Genomic DNA, 18,759 nt, shown 5'->3' on the forward strand with positions numbered 1-18,759 from the left:
GTGCCAACATGGACCACAACTTCTGGCTGCTCTCCCTCCCGCTCAAGAATCCTGTGGACCCGATCAGTGACATCCCGGACCCTGGCACCTGGGAGGCAACATACCATCCGGGATTCATGCTCACTGCCACAGAACCTCCTATCTGTTTCCCTGACTATCGAGTCCCCTATCACTACCGCATGTCTCTTTCCCACCCTTCCCTTCTGAGCAGCAGTACCAGTCCCAGTGCCAGAGACCTGGTAACTGCAGCTAGGCCCCTGCAGGTCATCCCCCTCAACAGCTTCCAAGGCAGAAAACTTGTTACTGAGGGGAACAGCCTCTGGGGTTCCCTGCTCTGTCTGCCTGCCTGACTTCTTCTTCCTCTTCCCTCCCCTGACAGTCACCATTCTATGTGCCTCCTGAACCTTAGATGTACCTGCTCTAAGGGGGGTGACTGTCACCTGATGGACCGTGTCTACATAACTCTCTCCCTCCCTTATGCCGCGCAGTGTTTGTAGCTGCGACTCCAGCTCATCAACTCTGAGCCGAAGTTCGTCCAGCCTCAAGCACTTACTGCAGATGTGGCCATTTTGGACCATAGCAAGGTCCACGAGTTCCCACATCAAACAGCTGCAGCACACCACCATGTCCTCCATCTGACTACCTTTCTTTTTTCCCTAGTTAGTCCCACCTACAAATCTATAATGAACAACAGGTAAACCTTGCCTTTACCTACTTACCAGCCACTTACCCTCCTTGCCCCTTCACGCCGAAGCCCCTTGAGCCAAAGCCCAGAACACTCTGCTGCCACTCACTCCGCTACCCACTCCGACGCTGTCCGCTCTATAGGCTATTTGCTTTTTAAGCTGCCCGCGCCGCACCTGCGCAGTCCAGCCCCCACTCGACTGGTTAGAAAAAACTTATAAAAATCTAACCCTTACACTAAAAACCCTAACAAAAACTAACCCTTACACTTAAAAACCCTAATAAAAGTGATAAACAGAGAAAACACTTAGCTGCTCCGAAGTCCTCCGAACCGAAGCCCGAGTCCTCCGAAGTTTTTTTTCTCTCCTTTTTAAGCTGCCCGCGCCGCGGTGACGTCAAGAAGAACTTCAGTGCAAAATGCTGTTGAGGGTGGAGGTTAGTTGAAAATCAAGATTGATAGATTTGTTAGGGTATTTATTTAAGAAGGGAAAGGGAGATAATCCAAGGCCAATGAGCCTCATATCAGTCGTAGGGAAGCTATTGGAGCGGATTCTTAGGGATAGGATTCACGCAAATTTGGAAAAACATGGCCTGATTAGGGATAGTCAGCATGGCCTTGTGTGGGGCTGGTCATGTCTGATAAACTTTACTGAGTGTTTTGAGGAGGTAATAAAGGTGATTAGTGAGGGGAGGGCAGTGGGTGTTGTCTACATGTAAGGCATTTGACAGTCCCTCATGGTAGGCTGATCCAGAAGATTAAGATGCATGAGATTTATGTTGACTTGGTAGTTTGGACTCAGTACTGGCTTGCCCACACCCAATGATTCACTTCCATAGCCTTAAAGTATCAGCTGCAGTTGAATTGTGAGCAGGTTTTATTTCTTGAAGACTACTTCTCATTTTTTATTAATACCTGTTATCCATATAATTTCATAACGGCAGAATAATCCCTAATTGAGTCCAAATCCATAGCTCACTGAAAGTGGCCGTGCAAGTAGATAGAGTGGTAAAGAAGGCATATGGCATGCTTGCCTTCATTGGTCTGGGTATTGAGTATAAGAGTAAGGAAGCCATGTTGCAGCTAATAAAACTTTGGTTAGGCCACACAAGAGTATGGTGTGCAGTTGTGATGTCCCCCATTATGGGAACGATGTGGAGGCTTTGGAAAGGCTGCCAAAGAGATTTACCAGGATGCAGACATGAGACTGCAGAAGCTGGAATCTCAACACACGAAATGCTGGAGAAACTTGGGGGTCAAGCAGCATCCCTGGAGAATCGGAATCGGTTTATTATTGTCATGTGTACCGAGGTACAGTGAAAAACCTGTCTTGCATACTGTTCATACATTCATTACACAGTGCATCGAGGTAGTACAAGGTAAAACAATAACAAAATGCAGAATAAAGTGTTACAGTTACAGTGAAAGTGCAGTGCAGGTAGACAATAAGGTGCAAGCCCTTAATGAGGTAGATCACTTCGCTGAGCTCCTGGCTATCAGCCATTTAAATTCTCCTCCCCATTCCCACACCAACAGGTCTGTCTTCGGCCTCCTCTCATGTTCCATGCTGACATCATGGGCCGAAGGGCCTGTTCCTGTGTTATACTGTTCTATGTTCTATTAAAAGTTGTGGAAGCAAGGGAAGGAAATGGGATTGAGATAATTATCAGTCAAGACCTAATTGAGTGTAGAACATTCAGTTAGCCGATTGGATTGCTCTTTCACGATTTTTCTATAACATGCTACTTTGTCTTTTGTTGCCTGTCTTCTTCTAATTAATCAGCAAAAGAAACAAACATTTGTGCATCCATATCACAGTTGAAAATCCAGTTAAGCATATGGCCTTATACTAACCCTGTCTTCCCTTGCGCCTGGTGGGGGACCTGTAAAGACCCTTAATTTGTTCACATCTTGTGACTAAAAGATTAAACAGGCTGAAACATACAGCACGGAAAACAGGCCTAACCAAGCTAGTCTCATTTGCCTGTGTTTGGCCCATATTCCTATAAACCTTACTTATCCATGTACCTATCCAAATGTCTTTTAAATGTAGTAATTGTACTCACTTTTACTACTTCCTCTGGCAGCCCATTCCATATACCCGCCATCCTATTTGCAAAAAAGTCACCTCTCTGGTCCCCTTAAATCTTGCCCTTCTCACTTTAAACCTGTGCCCTCTGGTTTTGGACTTCTCTACCCTGGGGATAAGACTGTGGTATTCACCTTATCTACACCCCAACTTAAAAACAGAAAATAGGAGCAGGAATAATACATTCAGCCTTTCAGTTCTGCTGCACCATTCACTATGTTCATGGCTGGCCCTCTTATCTCAATAACAGCTGAAGGGCTAAGCCTTGACAGACACCTGGGTGGCGGTCAGCCCGCAAAACTCCGACTAACGGAAGGTCCTTGCCCTCAGCTTTGTCCTCTATTAAAATTGTGAAGGTTTCTGAATGTCAAGAACATTGTAAAATGATTAAAGAGGAAATTCATTTAAAAAGTTAATTTAAAGAAAATACAGTCTGAAAGCAGCTTGAAATAAAAACATTTCTACAAATACAAATAATTTTAAAGAAGTAGTGCCTTATTCTTGCCTTTATTTCTTGCAAGGTGCAGCGAGTTCACAGCTATTAATTGTCTTCTACAGCTGCTGCTTTATCTTCTGGGTGAATCCATCACTTTTCTGTATTCCTTAAGCTTCAGAATCTTCTTCATACCTCTCCATCCTCAGTATGTCTCTCTCCTCCTATGACGAATTCTTCAGACCCAACTTTAAAATGGCTTGCAGCATCTCGCAATATTTAAGATGCTATTCAAATGCAGGTAGTTGTTGGTCATCAGTCAGCTCAGGATGCCAGTGGATTTAGGTCCCTCGGTATAAAGGTTGGTGGTTAAAATTAGTCGTGACCCAGCTCACCATCTGATTTTCTGCCAGCAGTCCTACTTCCTAAAATAACAATTACCCAAGAAATGTGGTCTGTTGTAGGGAAACTGCCTTTTGTTTACTGGAACATTTTGTGATTTCACAAAATGGTAGACTTCTGTTGCACATTTGTTTCCCGAATCAGATTTCTCACCTGATTATGTCGGAACCTGATGGTTTGTTCTCAGAGAGTCAAAGCGCTTTGATAAAAGAGAGAAAGGGAAAGTTTAATTTTGAATCCAAATGCAAAATATATTCTACAGGTAAAACAAAAATGCGGGTGCTGGAAGTGCATAATAGGCCCCAGACATTGAACAAAACAGGTTAATTTTATTGTGAGGTGTTTCTTCACTCCTTGTGATCCTATCAACTATTTTCATTGCCACTTTTTGTAAAATGGAACTGCATTTGGTATTTAAGCAGTAAATATTGAAAAACCCTGAGCTTGTGTGACTCCAGTCAGTATCCCACAGCCAGAGTTGTTATGTGTTTGCCCCAAAATGTTAATTTATTTTTCTCTTTGGGTTGCTTATTGATCTGTTCCAGATTCTCAGAATGATTTTGTTTTTAACTTAAACACACAGAATCACTACCTGTAATCCTGCGCCCATTGTTGTCTTCCAGGTGCATCAGAGGGCTGTTCATTGGAAGGAGAAGATGATTTAATTCCCCCATTGGAGCTGTGCATCAGGACAAAGTGAGTTGGAGTCTAAATGATTTGCATATGATAGTGGCCTTCAAGAGGCTTTTAGATAGGCAGATGAATATGCAGGGATGGAGGGATGTGGATCATGTACTGAGGGACGTGGATCATGTCAAGATATAGAAGCATTTGGAAAGACACAACTTTGTGCTGAGAGATCATGTCTCACGAATTTGATTGAGTTTTTTTTAAGAAGTAACCAAGAAGGTCGATGAGGGCAGGGCGGTAGACGTGGTCTATATGGACTTCAGTAAGGCCTTTGATAAGGTTCCACATGTTAGGCTGCTATGGAAAGTTAGATTGTATGGGAAGCAGGGAGAGCTAGTTAATTGGACACAGAATTGACTTGATGGTAGGGTGATGGTGGAAGGTTGATTTTTGGACCGGAGGCCCATGACTAGTGGTGTTCGCCAGGGTTTGGTGCTGGGTCTATTGCTATTTGTCATTTATTTGTCAATGATTTGGATGAGAATGTACAAGGCATGGTTAGTAATTTGCAAATGACACTAAAATAGGTGGTGTTATTGGCAGTGAAGATGGTTATCAGGATTTACAGAGGGATCTTGATCAGCTGGGTAAGTGATCCAAGAAATGAAATGGGGTTTAATTCGGATAAGTGCGAGGTGTTGCATTTTGTGAAAGTCCTACCCTCATTTGCCTTCCCAGAGAACAGCAGGGCCCTGGGGAGTGTTGTAGAACAGAGGGACCTGGGAGTACAAGTACATGGTTCACAGAAAGTGGAGTCACAGGTAGAGGGTGGTGGAGAAGGCTTTTGTCACGCTGGCCTTCAATCAGGGCATTGAGAATAGAAGTTGGGATGTTATGTTGCAGTTGTAAGATGTTGGCAAATTGGTTTATTATTGTCACATGTACCAATGTACAGTGAAAAACTGTTTTACATGCCATCCGTACAGATCATTTCATTACAACAGTGCATGAGGTAGTACAAGGGAAAACAATAACAGAATGCAGAATAAGGTGTTACAGTTACAGAGAAAGTGCAGTGCAGGCAGATAATAAGGTGCAAGGTCATGACGAGGTAGATTATGAGGTCAAGGGTCCATCTTATCGTACTGGGGGACCGGGTGAGGACACATTTGGAATATTGTGTTCAGTTATGCTCACCCTGTTATAGAAAAGATGCCATTAAACTGGATCAAGTGCAGAGGAGGTTTACAAGGATGTTGCTGGGACGCAAGGGACTGAGTTATGGAGAGAGGTTGAGCAGGTTGGGACCTTTTTCATTGGAGCGAAGGAGAAGGAGGGGTGATCTTATAGAGGTGTATAAAATTGAGGGGCATAGATGGGGTGAGTGCGCACAATCTTTTTCTCAGATTGGGGAATCAAGAACTGGAGGGCATAGGTTTAGGGTGAGAGGGGAGAGATTTAATAGGTACCTGAGGGGCAAGTTTTTCACCCAGAGAATGGTCAGTACATGGAATGAGCTGCCAGAGGAAGTGGTTGAGGCAGGTACATTAACAACATTTAATAGGTACTTGGACAGGTACATGGATGGGAAAGGCTTAAAGGGATATGGGCCAAATGCAGGTAAATGGGACTAGCTTAGATTGGAATCTTGGTCGACATGGACCAATTGGGCCAAAAGGCCTGTTTCCGTGCTGTACGACTCTATGAATCTATTTGCAGGCAGAAGGGATTAATGTAATTTGGCATCATGAGCTCAGCACAGACATCGTGGGCTGAAGGGCCTGTTTCTGTGCTGTATTGTCTTGGTGTCTTGTGTGCATGTAGTTGGGACATCTGCTATGCTTGCATTGAAACCACAATGGTGAAGTAGTAGCAGTTTGGCCTATGTAGACTTCTAAAGCGGCTTTATATGATGAGACTATGTAACGGACATATGTTGACCATTCCTTCATCGTCTTTGGGTCACAATCCTGGAACTTCAAACCGAGCAGCCCCTGCACAATGCGAATGTAATAGTTCGAGTAGAAGGCTAATCTCTAGTGCAAGGGCAACTGCAATAAGGACAAAAAAATAAATGCCATCCATTCCAATGGTACACTCATCCCAAGATTAAATAGAAGGTTGTGTTCTGCCCTAGAAGAGGAGTAGGAATAGAAGTAGACATTCAGCTCCTTGAGTCCCTTCAGTTTCTCAGAGCATGGCTGGTCTTCTCAATGCCATCTGTCAGCATTGGGTCTATAACCCTTCATCCAACATTGTAGATTAGTGATATTTGCCTTCCGGTCTGTTAACCAAGAGATCAGTTTTCATGTGTTTCCTGCTATGCAATATTAGCATAAAATGTGTTTGTGTTGGTGGGGAAAACTTTCACCATCTCAGAATGTATATGGCCAGCAAGCTGATTGAAATGGGGACTCATACCCTTCATTATAAAACCTTCCTTTCTTGAGCCTTTGCACACAGCAGCTTCAACAAACAGCAGCAACGTCATAATGACCAAATAACCTTCTTTTGTCATTTGGAATTCATCACCTAATCTGGGTGGACAATGTAAAGCACATTTGAATCTTGGTCTCCTCTGCCAAAACAGCTTACTATTCCAGGAACTTCCTGGAATGCAGTAGTAAACCACGGCTTCTATTTTCCACTACAAACTGTCGTCTTAAATTCCTCTCCCGTTTCTTGGAAGTGTGATGAGTTCATGTTTCTTGGTCACTAAGATTGAAACCATCCATTCGGCTGCCTCTGCCGCTTCTCTCCCTTTCCCACAAGTTCATAGGGTCAAAGAGTTATACAACATAGGAACAGGCCCTTTGTCCCAGCTCATCCATGCCAACCAAGATGCCAGTTCAGACAATACTCCTGTAAATCACATGTTTCCTATGTCGTGATGACCAGAACTACATACAAGACTCCAAGTGCAGCCTAACCAACGATTTGTACAACTGGAATGAGACATCCCAAATATTGTATTCAATGCCTCGGCTGATGAAGGCAAGCATACCATACGCATTTCTCACCACACTGTCTACCTGTGTCACCACTTTCAGGGAACTACGTCCTTGTACCCCTAGGTCTCTCTGTTCAGTAATACTCCTCAGAGCCCTGCCATTAACTGTGTATGTCCTGCCCTGGTTTAACTTCCCAAAATGCATCACTTTGCACTTGTCTGAGTTAGATTTCATCAGCTATTCCCTTGCCCACTTTCTCAGATGATCTAGATCCTGTTGTAACCTTAGACAACCTTCTTGACAGATTTTGGTGTCATCCAAGTTGTTAACATTATTGCTCTGTGACACTAAACTTCATGACGAGATCCTGGACCATTATCCCTTATGACGAATTCAGACATTGTTGATGAAGTTCACCGTTGCCTTACTCTAGCCCTGAACTCACCATTCTTCTGTAATTTCTCTTCAAAGGGAAAGATGGAAAAGCAACAGGGTTGTCAAAGTGGGAGACTTTAACTTCCCCAATATTGACCGGGACTTTCTCAGTGCGAGAGGCTTAGATGGGGCAGAATTTGTTAGCTGCATCCAAGATGGATTCATAAAATTATACAGATAGTCCAACTGGACTTGGTATTGGGAAATGAGCCTGGCCAAGTGATTGAGGTTTCAGTGGGAGAACATTTTGAGAACAGTGATTACATCTCCTTATCTTTTAAGATATGAATAAGCATGTCTCGACCTTGTGGGTGGGGGGAGTGCTAAATCGGGGGTGGGGGGGGGAAGAGTGCTAAACTGGGAAAGGCAAATTACAACATTATTAGGCAAGAGTAGATTGGGAGCAGGTGTTATTGGGTAAGTCCACATCTGATGTGTGGGAGTTGTTTAAAGACCAGCTGATCCGAATTCAGGACCGGCACATTCCAGTACGGAGGAAAGACAGGCGTGGCAAGGTTCGCAAACTTTGGATGATGAGAGATGTTGTAAAGAGAGAAAGGAAGCATATGTAAGGTTTAGGAAGCTGAAATCAGGCAGGGCCCTTAAGGAATATAAAGAAAGAAGGAAAGAACTCAGTGGGAATTAGGAGGGCCAAAAGGGGCCATGAAATGTCCTTGGCAAATAGGAATAAGGAAAATCCAAAGGTGTTTTATACATTAAAAACAAGATGGTAGCTAGCAAGAGAGTAGGACCACTCAAGGATAAAGAAGTGAATTTATGCCTGGAGCCAGATGAGGTGGGCAAAATATGAAACGAATACTTTACACTGGTATTCACCAAGGAGAAAGGCATGGAGGATAGTGAGATCAGTGTGGGGCATGTTAATAAGCTAAGGCAGGTTGAGATCAAGAAGGAGGTGGTGTTGGGTTTATTGAAGGACATTAAGGTGGATAAGTCCCGAGGGCCTGATGGATCTATCCTAGATTATTGAAATAAGCAAGAGATGAGATTGCTGGGGCCTTGACAAAGATCTTTGTATCCTCCTTAGCCACAGGCAAGGCCCCACAGCACAATAGAATAGCCAGTGTTGTTCCTTTTCTTAAGAGGGACAGTAGGGACAATCTAAGAAATTGTAGGCCAGTGAGCCTCACATCAGTGGTAGGAAGGCTATTTGAGAGGATTCTTAGGGGTAGGATTTACTTACATTTGGAAAAACATGGGCTTATTAGGAGCAGGTCATGCCTTACAAACTTGACTTATTTTGAGGGGGTGATGAAGATGACCAATGAGGGTAGGGCAGTGGGTGTTGTCTACATGGACTTTTGTAAGGCATTTGACAAGGTCTCTCATGGCAGGCTGATCCAGAGGATTAAGATACATGAGATCCATGCTGACTTGGTAGATTGGATTCAGAATTGGCTTGCCCATAAAATAGAGAGCGTAGTGGTGGAGGGGTGCTATTCTGACAGGAGGTCTGTGACCTCAAGGATCAGTGTTGGACCTCTATTGTTTGTGATGTATATAAATGACTTGAGACGAAAACATACGTGGGCTGACTAGTAAGTATGCAGATGACACACAAATTGGTGGAGGCGTGGATGGTGAGGAAGGTTGTCAAAGGATACAGACCAATTGCAGATATGGGCGGAGAAATGGCAGATGGAGTATAATCTGGGTAAGTGAGGTTTTGCACCTTGGGAGGTCAACTGTAAAGGGAAAGTATACAGAAATGACAGGATCCTTAGGAGCATTGATTTGCAGAGGGATCTTGAGGTCAAAGTCCATAGCTTCCTGAAACACAAGTAGATAGGGTGGTAAAGAAGGAGTATGGCATGCTTGCCATCGTTAGTCAGGGCACTGAGTATTAGAGTAAGGAAGTCAGTTTGCAGCTGTATAAAACCTTGGTCAGGCTGCATAGGGAGTATTGTGTTCAGTTCTGGTTGCCCCATTGCTGGAAGGATGTGGAGACTTTGGAGAGAGTGTAGAAGAGGTTCAACAGGATGCTGCCTGGATTGGAGGGTATAGATAAGGAGAGGTTGGACAAACTTGGGTTGATTTCTCTGGAGCATCAGAGGCTGAGGGGAGACCCGATAGAAGTTTATAAAATTATGAGAGGCATAGATAGGGTAGATAGTCAGAGCCTCTTCCCCAGGATGGAAATGTCAAATACTAGAGGGCATAGGTTTAGGGTGAGAGGAGGAAAATTTAAAGGGGATGTGAGGGGCAAGTTGTTTTACACAGAGAGTGGTGGGTGCCTGGAATGCGCTGCCAGGGACGGTGGTGGAAGCAGACATGATAGCAGCGCTTTAGAGGCATTTGAACAGGCAGGGAATGAAGGGATATGGATCATGAGCAGCCAGATAGGTTTAATTTACTTTGGCATCATGGTTGGCACAGGCATTCTGGGCCGAAGGGTCTGTTCCTGTGCTGTACTGTCTTCCCTCATTTCAAGTCAACTTAGTCATGCAAACCACCTTGTATTCCTTGACCCTATTTCCACCAAAATGCTGATCACCCTGTCTCCCTTCTACAGCTTTTTGTTGATAGTTCCTTCTCCTGAATTAATGCCCTGCTCTTTCAAATCTGCTCTCTCTCTCTCTGAAAAGCCTACCTTTGACCCTTGCAGACCGCCAGTCTGTCTGCAGCCTTCCTGTACTCTACAAAGTCCTCGAACAAACTGTCATCTCCCAAATCCATGCCTATCTTTCTGCATTTGTATTCCTCCACCACAGAAACAAAATTGAAGTGACAACTTGCGTAACTCTGACTACTACGAGTTCCTCCTCCTTAACCTGTCTGCAGTTTTCACCCTACTGTTCTTCTCCAGTGTGCCTCTACCATTGTGAAGCTGGGTAAGGCCTCTTAAGCTTGGTCCATTCTTTATCCATGTGTAGTCAGGGTCCTGCACTGTTGCCTCATAGTGCCTTCAAGGATCTACCCTCAGGCACCCTTATTTCTCATGTTAATCAACCCTTGTCATACCATCCAAAACATATATAGAAGTGACACCAAGCTCCAGCTCACTAGCATCTCTCCAGACCTTTATGGTGCCTCCACGTTGTCAGACTGCTTTCTGACATAAAGTACTTGAAAAGGAATTTCTCTTAACTAAATATTGTGAAGACCAAAGTCATTTTAGATTAGTCCCCACTGCGGACTCAGTTTCCTACAGATCCTAATTCCGTTTAACTCCATCTTGGCCGCTGTCCTTTCCCTAGCTTTCTGAGACTGAAACAGACCATTTGCAATCTCGATGAATATTTAATATTGACGAGCTTCAAACCACACATTTATACCTTCATCAAGACCTTGCAGGTGACTGCTGCCCGACTGTTGTTCACCTGTCGGTGAGTTTCTCAGTGTGATCATTCCAGTGTTCCTGGCAATTGAGCTCAGCCAAAACTGACTGCTCCCTAACTCTTCCTCGTGTTCGCTGACCTACTTTGGCTTCAGGCCAAGCAATGTTCAATTCTGCCACGTTATCAGTTGTTCCCCACCTCTGCCTCTCGGTCTACTTTTCATGAATGCTGCAGGACCATCCCGGATTTCACCAGGAAAAGTTTAAATGCTGGAATTTCCACCATCCCATGGCCATCACCCGCTCCCCAAACTATGCACCCTTCCTATCTTCTCCTTTCAGAAGCTCCTTAAAAACTCCCTGTTGACTAAGCTTTTGGTCATCCGCCCCCGCAAATCTACCAATGGGGGCGGATGACCAAAATTTTGTTTGACTCTTAACTGCACTTGCCTTTTGTTGACTCATCTATCTATCCTCCCAGTCTCTTACATTCCTGTTACTCGTTGAAGCTTTAGCCCAGCACAGTGCAGCAGTAAGTTACTCCCTTCTCATAATCAAAGACCCCACCCACCCCGGACATTCTCTCTTCTCCCCCCTCCCATTGGGCAGAAGATACAAAAGCCTGAAAGCACGTACCACTGGGCTCAAGGACAGCTTCTACCCCACTGTTATAAGACTATTGAACAGTTCCCTAGTACAATAAGATGGACTCTTGACCTCACAATTTACCTTGTTATGACCTTGCACCTTATTGTCTACCTGCACTGCACTTTCTCTGTGGCTGTGACACTTTATTCTGCATTCTGTTACCTTGTACTCCCTCAGTGCACTGTGTAATAAAATGATCTGTATGAACGGTGTGCAAGACAAGTTTTTCACTGTGCCTCGATACATGTGACAATAATAAACCAATTCCAATTCCATTTTAATGTAGAATGGTATAATGCAGGAACAGGCCCTTCAGCCCACCTTGCCTGCGCCAACCATCATGCCAACCTAAACCAATCCCATTTGCCTGCACGCGGTCTATATCCCTCTGTTCCCTGCCTGCTTATGTGTTTGAATGCCTCTTCAACATTGTTATCATATCTGTCTCTACCACCTCCCCTGGCAGCACGTCCCAGGTACCTACCACTTGCTGTGTTTCCAAAAGAAAACCTCACACATCTCCTTTAAACTTTTCCTCTCTCACTAAACTATGCCCTCTAGTATTTTACATTTCTATTCTGGGAAAAAGACTCTGACCATCTACCCTATCTATGCCTCTCAGAATTTTATATACTTCAGTCAGGTCCTCCCTCAGCCTCCAACGCTCCAGAGAAACAAATCCAAGTTTGTCCAACCTCTCCTTATAGCTCATACACTACAATACAAGCAACATCCTGGTGAACCTTTTCTGCTCCCTCTCCACATCCCGTGGCAAACAGAACTGCACACAAAACTCTAAATGTGGCCTAACCAAAGTTTTAAACATTGTTCCCGGGCTGTACTGTTCTATTTTCTTTGTATATATCATGAAAAACGGAAGTCCAGCACTGATCCTTGTGGAACACCACTGGAAACAGATCTCCAGTCGGAGAAGCACTCTCCATTTCTACCCTCTGCCTTTTATGACCAAGCCAATTTTGTATCCAAAAGTCTGTCTTATCAATAAAGAGCTGTTTTGGCAATGGGCAGGGAATTGACCCATTGGTAATATGTACAGGTCCAAGTTCTAGTACTGAGCTAGGCTGGACAGTTAATTACCTGCAGTCCTGTAAGACCTGTAGAATTGCCTCATCAAAATACAGAGGCTTCCCCAGAGGTTTATCTGGTTTTAATTTGCTTTCGTCTGGTGAGTAATTTGGTGCTAATCTAATAGACACCAGTTAATCCCCTCTCCCAGATATGTAGAGTCACAAGTTCATCATTAGTCAGTCATAAATTGATAGTTGATAGTCATTCATAATTCATCCCAGGAGCATTATGGTTAGAAGTACAACTTGAAGTCAAGTGTCTGTGTGTATGAACTTATGAAATCTTAGGCACAGGTCAAAGAAATTTTTTTTTTATATGACTACTTTTTATAAGTTCATCCCCCGTCTGTTGGTATCACTGTTGACAATGCTTCATTCTGTCTTCATTCAAGATGGGCAGGCTGCAGAGTCTGCTCATCTGGGGGGTTGCCACTGCTAACTCTCAAGAACATGAGAAATAGGAGCAGGAGTTGGCCATCTGGCCCGTCAAGCCTACTCCGCCATTCAATAAGATCGTGGCTGATCTGGCCGTGGACTCAGGTCCACCTACCTGCCTTTCCCCATAACCCTTAATTCCCCTACTATGCAAAAATCTATCTAACTGTGTCTTAAATATAATTAATGAGGTAGCCTCTACTGCTTCCCTGGGTAGAGAATTCCACAGATTCACTACTCTCTGGGAAAAGCAGTTCCCCCTCATCTCTGTCCTAAATCTACTCCCCCAAATCTTGAGGCTAGGTCCCCAAGTCCTTTCACCTACCAGCGGAAACAACTTTTCTGCCTCTATCTTATTTAACCACTTCATAATTTTATGTTTCTGTAAGATTTCCTCTCATTCTTCTGAATTCCAGCGAGTATCATCCCATAGACTAACCCCCTCATCTCCGGAATCAACCTGGTGAACATCCTCTGCACCGTCTCCAAAGCCAGTATATCTTTTCTCAAGTAAGGAGACCAGAACTGCACACAGTACTCCAGATGTGGTCTCACCAATACCCTGTACAGTTGCAGCATAACCTCCCTGCTCTTAAATTCAATCCCCCTCGCAATGAAGGCCAACATTCCATTTGTCTTCTTGATAACCTGTTGTACCTGCAAACCAACCTTTTGTGATTCATGCACCAAGTCCCTCTACACAACAGCATGCTGCAATCTGTCACCATTTAAATAATAATCTGATCTTCTAATTTTCCTTCTAACCGTGGATGACCTCACATTTACCAACATTGTACTCCATCTGCCAGACCCTTGCCCACTCACTTAATCTATATCTCTCTGCAGACTCTCCACATCCTCTGTACAATTTGCTTTAGTACATATAAAATTACTAAGCCACTGTGTTACATTGAAACTAGAAGCAGTAAGCCAATCAGCCTTTTGAGACTGCTCTGCCATTTAATATGATCATGGTTGCTTATCCAAATTCATTACCCTGATCCTGCTTTCTGTATCCCTCAATCTCTTCAGCCATAAGAACAATATCTAACTCCTCCTTGAATATAGTTAATGATTTGACGCGACAAACAAAAAAAACTGATTTCACCTTTGGTTCACTACTCTTTGGTGAAGAAGTGCCATCTTATCTCAGTTCTAAATGGCTTATCTCTCATATCTTTAGGCTGTGACCCCTGATTCTGGACTCCCACCATCTAGATATTTTTCTTGTATCCAGTCTGTCCAGTTTCATAGGATTTTATAAGTTTCGGTGAGGTTACCTCACATTCCTCCCAGGCAAGAACCTCCTTCCTCACATAAGGAGACCAAAATGCCACATAATACTCAAGTGTAATCTAATTGGAAAATTTTCATTAACACAGCAGGCAAAAAAAAAATCCATTGGTGTAAGATATTAGAAATGTTTCAGCTGCAAGTGGCATCCAGTGCAATTTCTGTGTCCTAATATCTTGCATGCCTTAACTAGAATCCATGTTTCAGCTGTGTTCACTGGACTAAAGGTGCTCTGTAGCTGTTGTTTCACAGTATGGCATCTAAGTTTGCCAAAACTGGGTGGGAAGTGAGCTGTGAAGTGAATGCAGAGAGTCTGCTAAACGCAGCTTGAGTGAGTGGGCAAGAAAGTGGAAGCTGGAGAATGATGTGGGAAAACATGGTTATTCAATGGTAGGAAAGCCAAAGGTAAAGGAAAAGATTGTAATCATCTGTGAGGGAGGAGATTTTTGGTTAAAGAGTGGTCTTCTGTGCATTATATTTATTCAGGTGGAAGGGAGCATTTGTAGATTGGAATGGAACCGAACCCATCCTGTGACACAGTGGACTATAACCTCGGAAGTGAATCCTGGAACCTGTCCCTCGGGATTGAAAGGTGTAGGAATCACACAGCAACACCTTCGCTTCTGCAATGCCACAGATGATAACAGGAGAGGCCTTTAAATTTCTCTATCGTCGGGTGGCACACAACAGCACCACCATCCATTAATTTCCCTCATTTCCTCTGAATATCAACCAGGGTTGGGGGTGGGAGGTGGTGATTGTAACCCCAAGGCATACATTTGGGAAGCTTGTGAACCAGGCACCACCAGTCTGTCCCACAGACAAGCTGCCAGAATATGGTATTTGGTACACCCCACAGTTATACACCTTGAGTCATTTAAAAGATGTCCTGGGATAGGAGACCTTGCTGTTTACCATTAACTTAAGACTCGTGGTGAAATTCGGGTGTTTTAAGAATGATCGGTGTATCGAGTGGGGTCATTGGGAAGAGTTAATCTCTTCTGGCAATGCCTCAAGTGATGAGATGAAAATTAAACTGATACCTTAATCCAACTTTATCTCCCAAGTTGACTTGGACTCAGCAAATGCAACTTAAAGTGTTGCACTTGAGTCAATTATGTCTTTGAAGTCAATTATATTTATGAAAATAGTGAAGTAGGAATTTGGACTGAAGCCAAATTGTCCTGTTGGTGTTATGTCTCACCAGGAGGCTCCGATTTGATGGGAGACTATAGAGCCACAGTTCCTTAACGGAAGTCAGCAAAATCCTTTTATCTGATCAGCCACCATAATCGTGCTGAATATAATAATGCTTAATATAGCCCCTTAATATATTAATAGCATATTAATATAATAATGTTAAAAAGGGGCTTTAACGTAGGTCATTCTGATTAATTGTGTAGATCATGAGTGCACCTTATGACTTCCATCTATTTAGGTGGAGTTTGTAGGATATAGCACGAGTCATAAAGAGGAGAAGTCAGTACAGACTGAAAGTCTTAACTCCATTAAAGCAGATGAGTCTGTCTCGTCACCTGCTGGCTGTGCTCTGACTCCGTGTGGGGGAAAGTGCACACCTTCTTGCCCACAGTGGTCCACAGGTATTTCCTGGGATTGAGTGGGCAAGGCATCAGCAAAAGCTGGGTGAGGTGACAGAGATGTGGACGTGGTTGGGGTGGAGAGGGAAAGCGGATACACAGGTTGGGGGGAGACACTGCCGTGATGCTGTGGAAATGGGGAGAGGGAGAAAACGCTTGTCCAGAGGTCACGTCAGTTTTGAGTGTCAGCTCCCAACAGTCTCTTTGTGGACTGTTAAACAGCTGTCAGGTTAAACATTGATATTTGAGAAGTTGTTTCTACCAATATAGTGTATCTGTAATGTGAATGAATTAGGCGTGGGAAGCTGATCACCTAATTTGGACCATTTTTCCCCAACAAGGACCAATTTCTCTCTTGTAGTCTTGTAAGCAACAGAGGAAGGGGCTCCAAACACAAATCTTGTAATTAACTATTGGGGTTGCTGGTAAAATAGCCAGAAGACTCTAACCTTTTTTGTTTACATCAAAGCCTGCATATTTCTGAGAACAAGGTGTAACCAATTGTGCAAATTGTTCCCGTTACCAGTCATTTTTGCTCCATATCCCTGGTGTCACTGCTTTCAAAAAGGTGTCTATCCCATTTTAAGCAAACGGTGTGTACCGCTGGGCAGTATATGCCATGGTATTTGTTTTATCCTGGTTAAGAACTTGCTATCCATGAAATACAAGTGGATGCAAAAGATCCCAGGCACTTTTCGAAAGGTGCCTCTTTATAACCTGTCTTGCATGGCATTCATTACGAACCAGTTTGGCCAAAACAGGTTATTGTCTCCGTAATATGCACTCCGTATATATACTCTGTATATTGTCTCTTAAGAGACTCTTGGATATTTATTGCTATCTTTGGCATTATCCTGTGCAAATTGGCTATCATCTTTAACAAACAAACCAAACGTACATGAGCCATGACACCTTGGGATGTCCTGGCGACGTGAAATGCATTACATGACACCAGCTTAGTTCTCGTTCCTTCCTTTCCCCTTTCCTTGCATGGAGTAACCCCAACCTCCTACCCTATTCCTCCCAGGGACAGCAAACAAGCCCACCCTATGCCACCTCTGGGCTCCTATGCCAATTTCTGCACGTCCTTTGGGACAGACCTCAGTCCTGCTAGTTTCTGGCTAGGAAACAAGGCTGCTCTACATAAGTGAGGCATGGTGGTGAGCAAGTCTGCCTCCCGTCTGTGTGCCAACTGCTTTCCACAGTTTTGCCTCCAATTCCCCATGTTTTATTTTGATCTCTTGTTAAGAGCCTTTTAGATATGGCCGGTATTTGACAGAAACCATGGCAACACTCTAATCAGCTTATACTTTCTGAATTTGATACATATACCTTTAAATGTTTTCCTAACAAGATGCTTGTACTAATTTTAGGGTTCATTTTCTGTAACTGGTTGCCACGCATAGGTCAAATCCAGTGTGCGTTACACTGAGATGGCTAATCCTTCCATAAAGTTTGGCTGTGTCTCATTGATTTGGGTTGTTTGGAACATATCCAATGTACATGCAGGTAAATATCTTGTTTATATATTAATTTCTTCCTGGTTATTACCTGGAACCAGGCCGTGAGAAATACTGTGCTCTTGCATTGTTTCGTGTGCAGTAAAAGAATGCTGTGGATTTCTTAAATCGCTATCTTGTTTAAAAGTCTAAATGAACTTACTTGATTCAGTGGAAACCTTGACCACTTTACACACCAATTATGTAGCAAAAACTGCGTAATAAGCATTTTACCAGCATAAGTTCAAAGAGCATGGAGGATGAGCCACTTGACTGCTTCCTCTGCTGTTTGATTTTGTGTTTCCTATTAAACATTTACTGAGTGCATGGATCCCTAATCCATTGAATATACTTAACAAAATATTTCATTGCAACATGTCTGTGCATCCAGAATAGCAGATGTGCAGACCACACATCGACTGCTGAAGTGTGCAGTAATTAATCACCATTTCCACCCCGTGCCATGTTTATGGATTAACTCACGGATACTTCGATAAAATTATTCATTCAGTAAGATCACAAGCACTTTGGTCATATCTCAGAATCTGAAAGTGTCCTAGTTTACGTACTGGACTTGTGACAAAGACTCTGCAGTGTAATTACAGCTTCTGTGCTTCCGGGTTTGGCTTGCCTGGAGAGTTGAGTTACACTGGGTTGAAGCACTGGTGATTATGGATCATCCATGACAGCAATGAGACCAGTTTAAGATGAGGAATTCAATGCATGCACAAGGGGTGTGTTGAACAGTATGTATGCAGCTTGGTTCAGTTGCTACACACAAAGCACTGGAGGAACCCAGCAGGTCAGGCAGCATCTATTGGAGGGAAATGGACAGTCAACGTTTCGGGTCGAGGCCCTTCAATTGGACTGGTGGACTCGCAGTCCAGATGAAGGATCTTGACCCGAAACATCGACTGTCCATTTCCCTCCATAGATACTGTCTGACCCCACTTGAGTTCCTCTAGTGCTTTGTGTGTTGCTCCAGATTCCAGCAGCTGCAGTCCCCTGTGTCTCCTTGGTTCAGTTGCTAACACATCCTTAAATCGAGATTTTAAAGTCGTCATCAGAGAGAGAACTCCTATATCCATTGTGCTCATCACAACCTCTGTGCATCCCAATGTGCTCTATGCCCAGTGAAGTACATTCTGCCACCGTTGTAATGCAGAAAATTTGTGCACAGCAAGTCCCAGAAACGATGAGATGATAACTAGCTAATCTGCTGTAGTGATAATTAAGGGATAAAAGAGGCCAGAACTCTGAGGAGAGCTCCTTTGTCTT

The 18,759-nt window shown here is 43.6% G+C and overlaps 1 protein-coding gene across 3 annotated transcripts in view; it reads left to right on the top strand.

Moving 5' to 3' along the window:
• mindy4 (MINDY lysine 48 deubiquitinase 4) overlaps window positions 1-18,298 on the top strand; it is a 183,977-nt gene extending 165,679 nt beyond the window's left edge. For 2 of the 3 annotated variants that reach the window (XM_052015394.1, XM_052015396.1), the window contains 2 exons: window positions 4,230-4,302; window positions 14,871-18,298. In XM_052015394.1, the coding sequence (XP_051871354.1) occupies window positions 4,230-4,302; window positions 14,871-14,919 (122 nt within the window). In that variant the 3' untranslated portion in view covers window positions 14,920-18,298. Of the gene's footprint in view, window positions 1-3,329; window positions 3,445-4,229; window positions 4,303-14,870 lie in introns of those variants that run through there. The other variant, XM_052015395.1, reaches the window with a different exon arrangement.
• Window positions 18,299-18,759: the final 461 nt, after the last annotated feature.

This window comes from Pristis pectinata, chromosome 5 (assembly GCF_009764475.1).
Source record: "Pristis pectinata isolate sPriPec2 chromosome 5, sPriPec2.1.pri, whole genome shotgun sequence".
NCBI lineage: Eukaryota > Metazoa > Chordata > Chondrichthyes > Rhinopristiformes > Pristidae > Pristis > Pristis pectinata.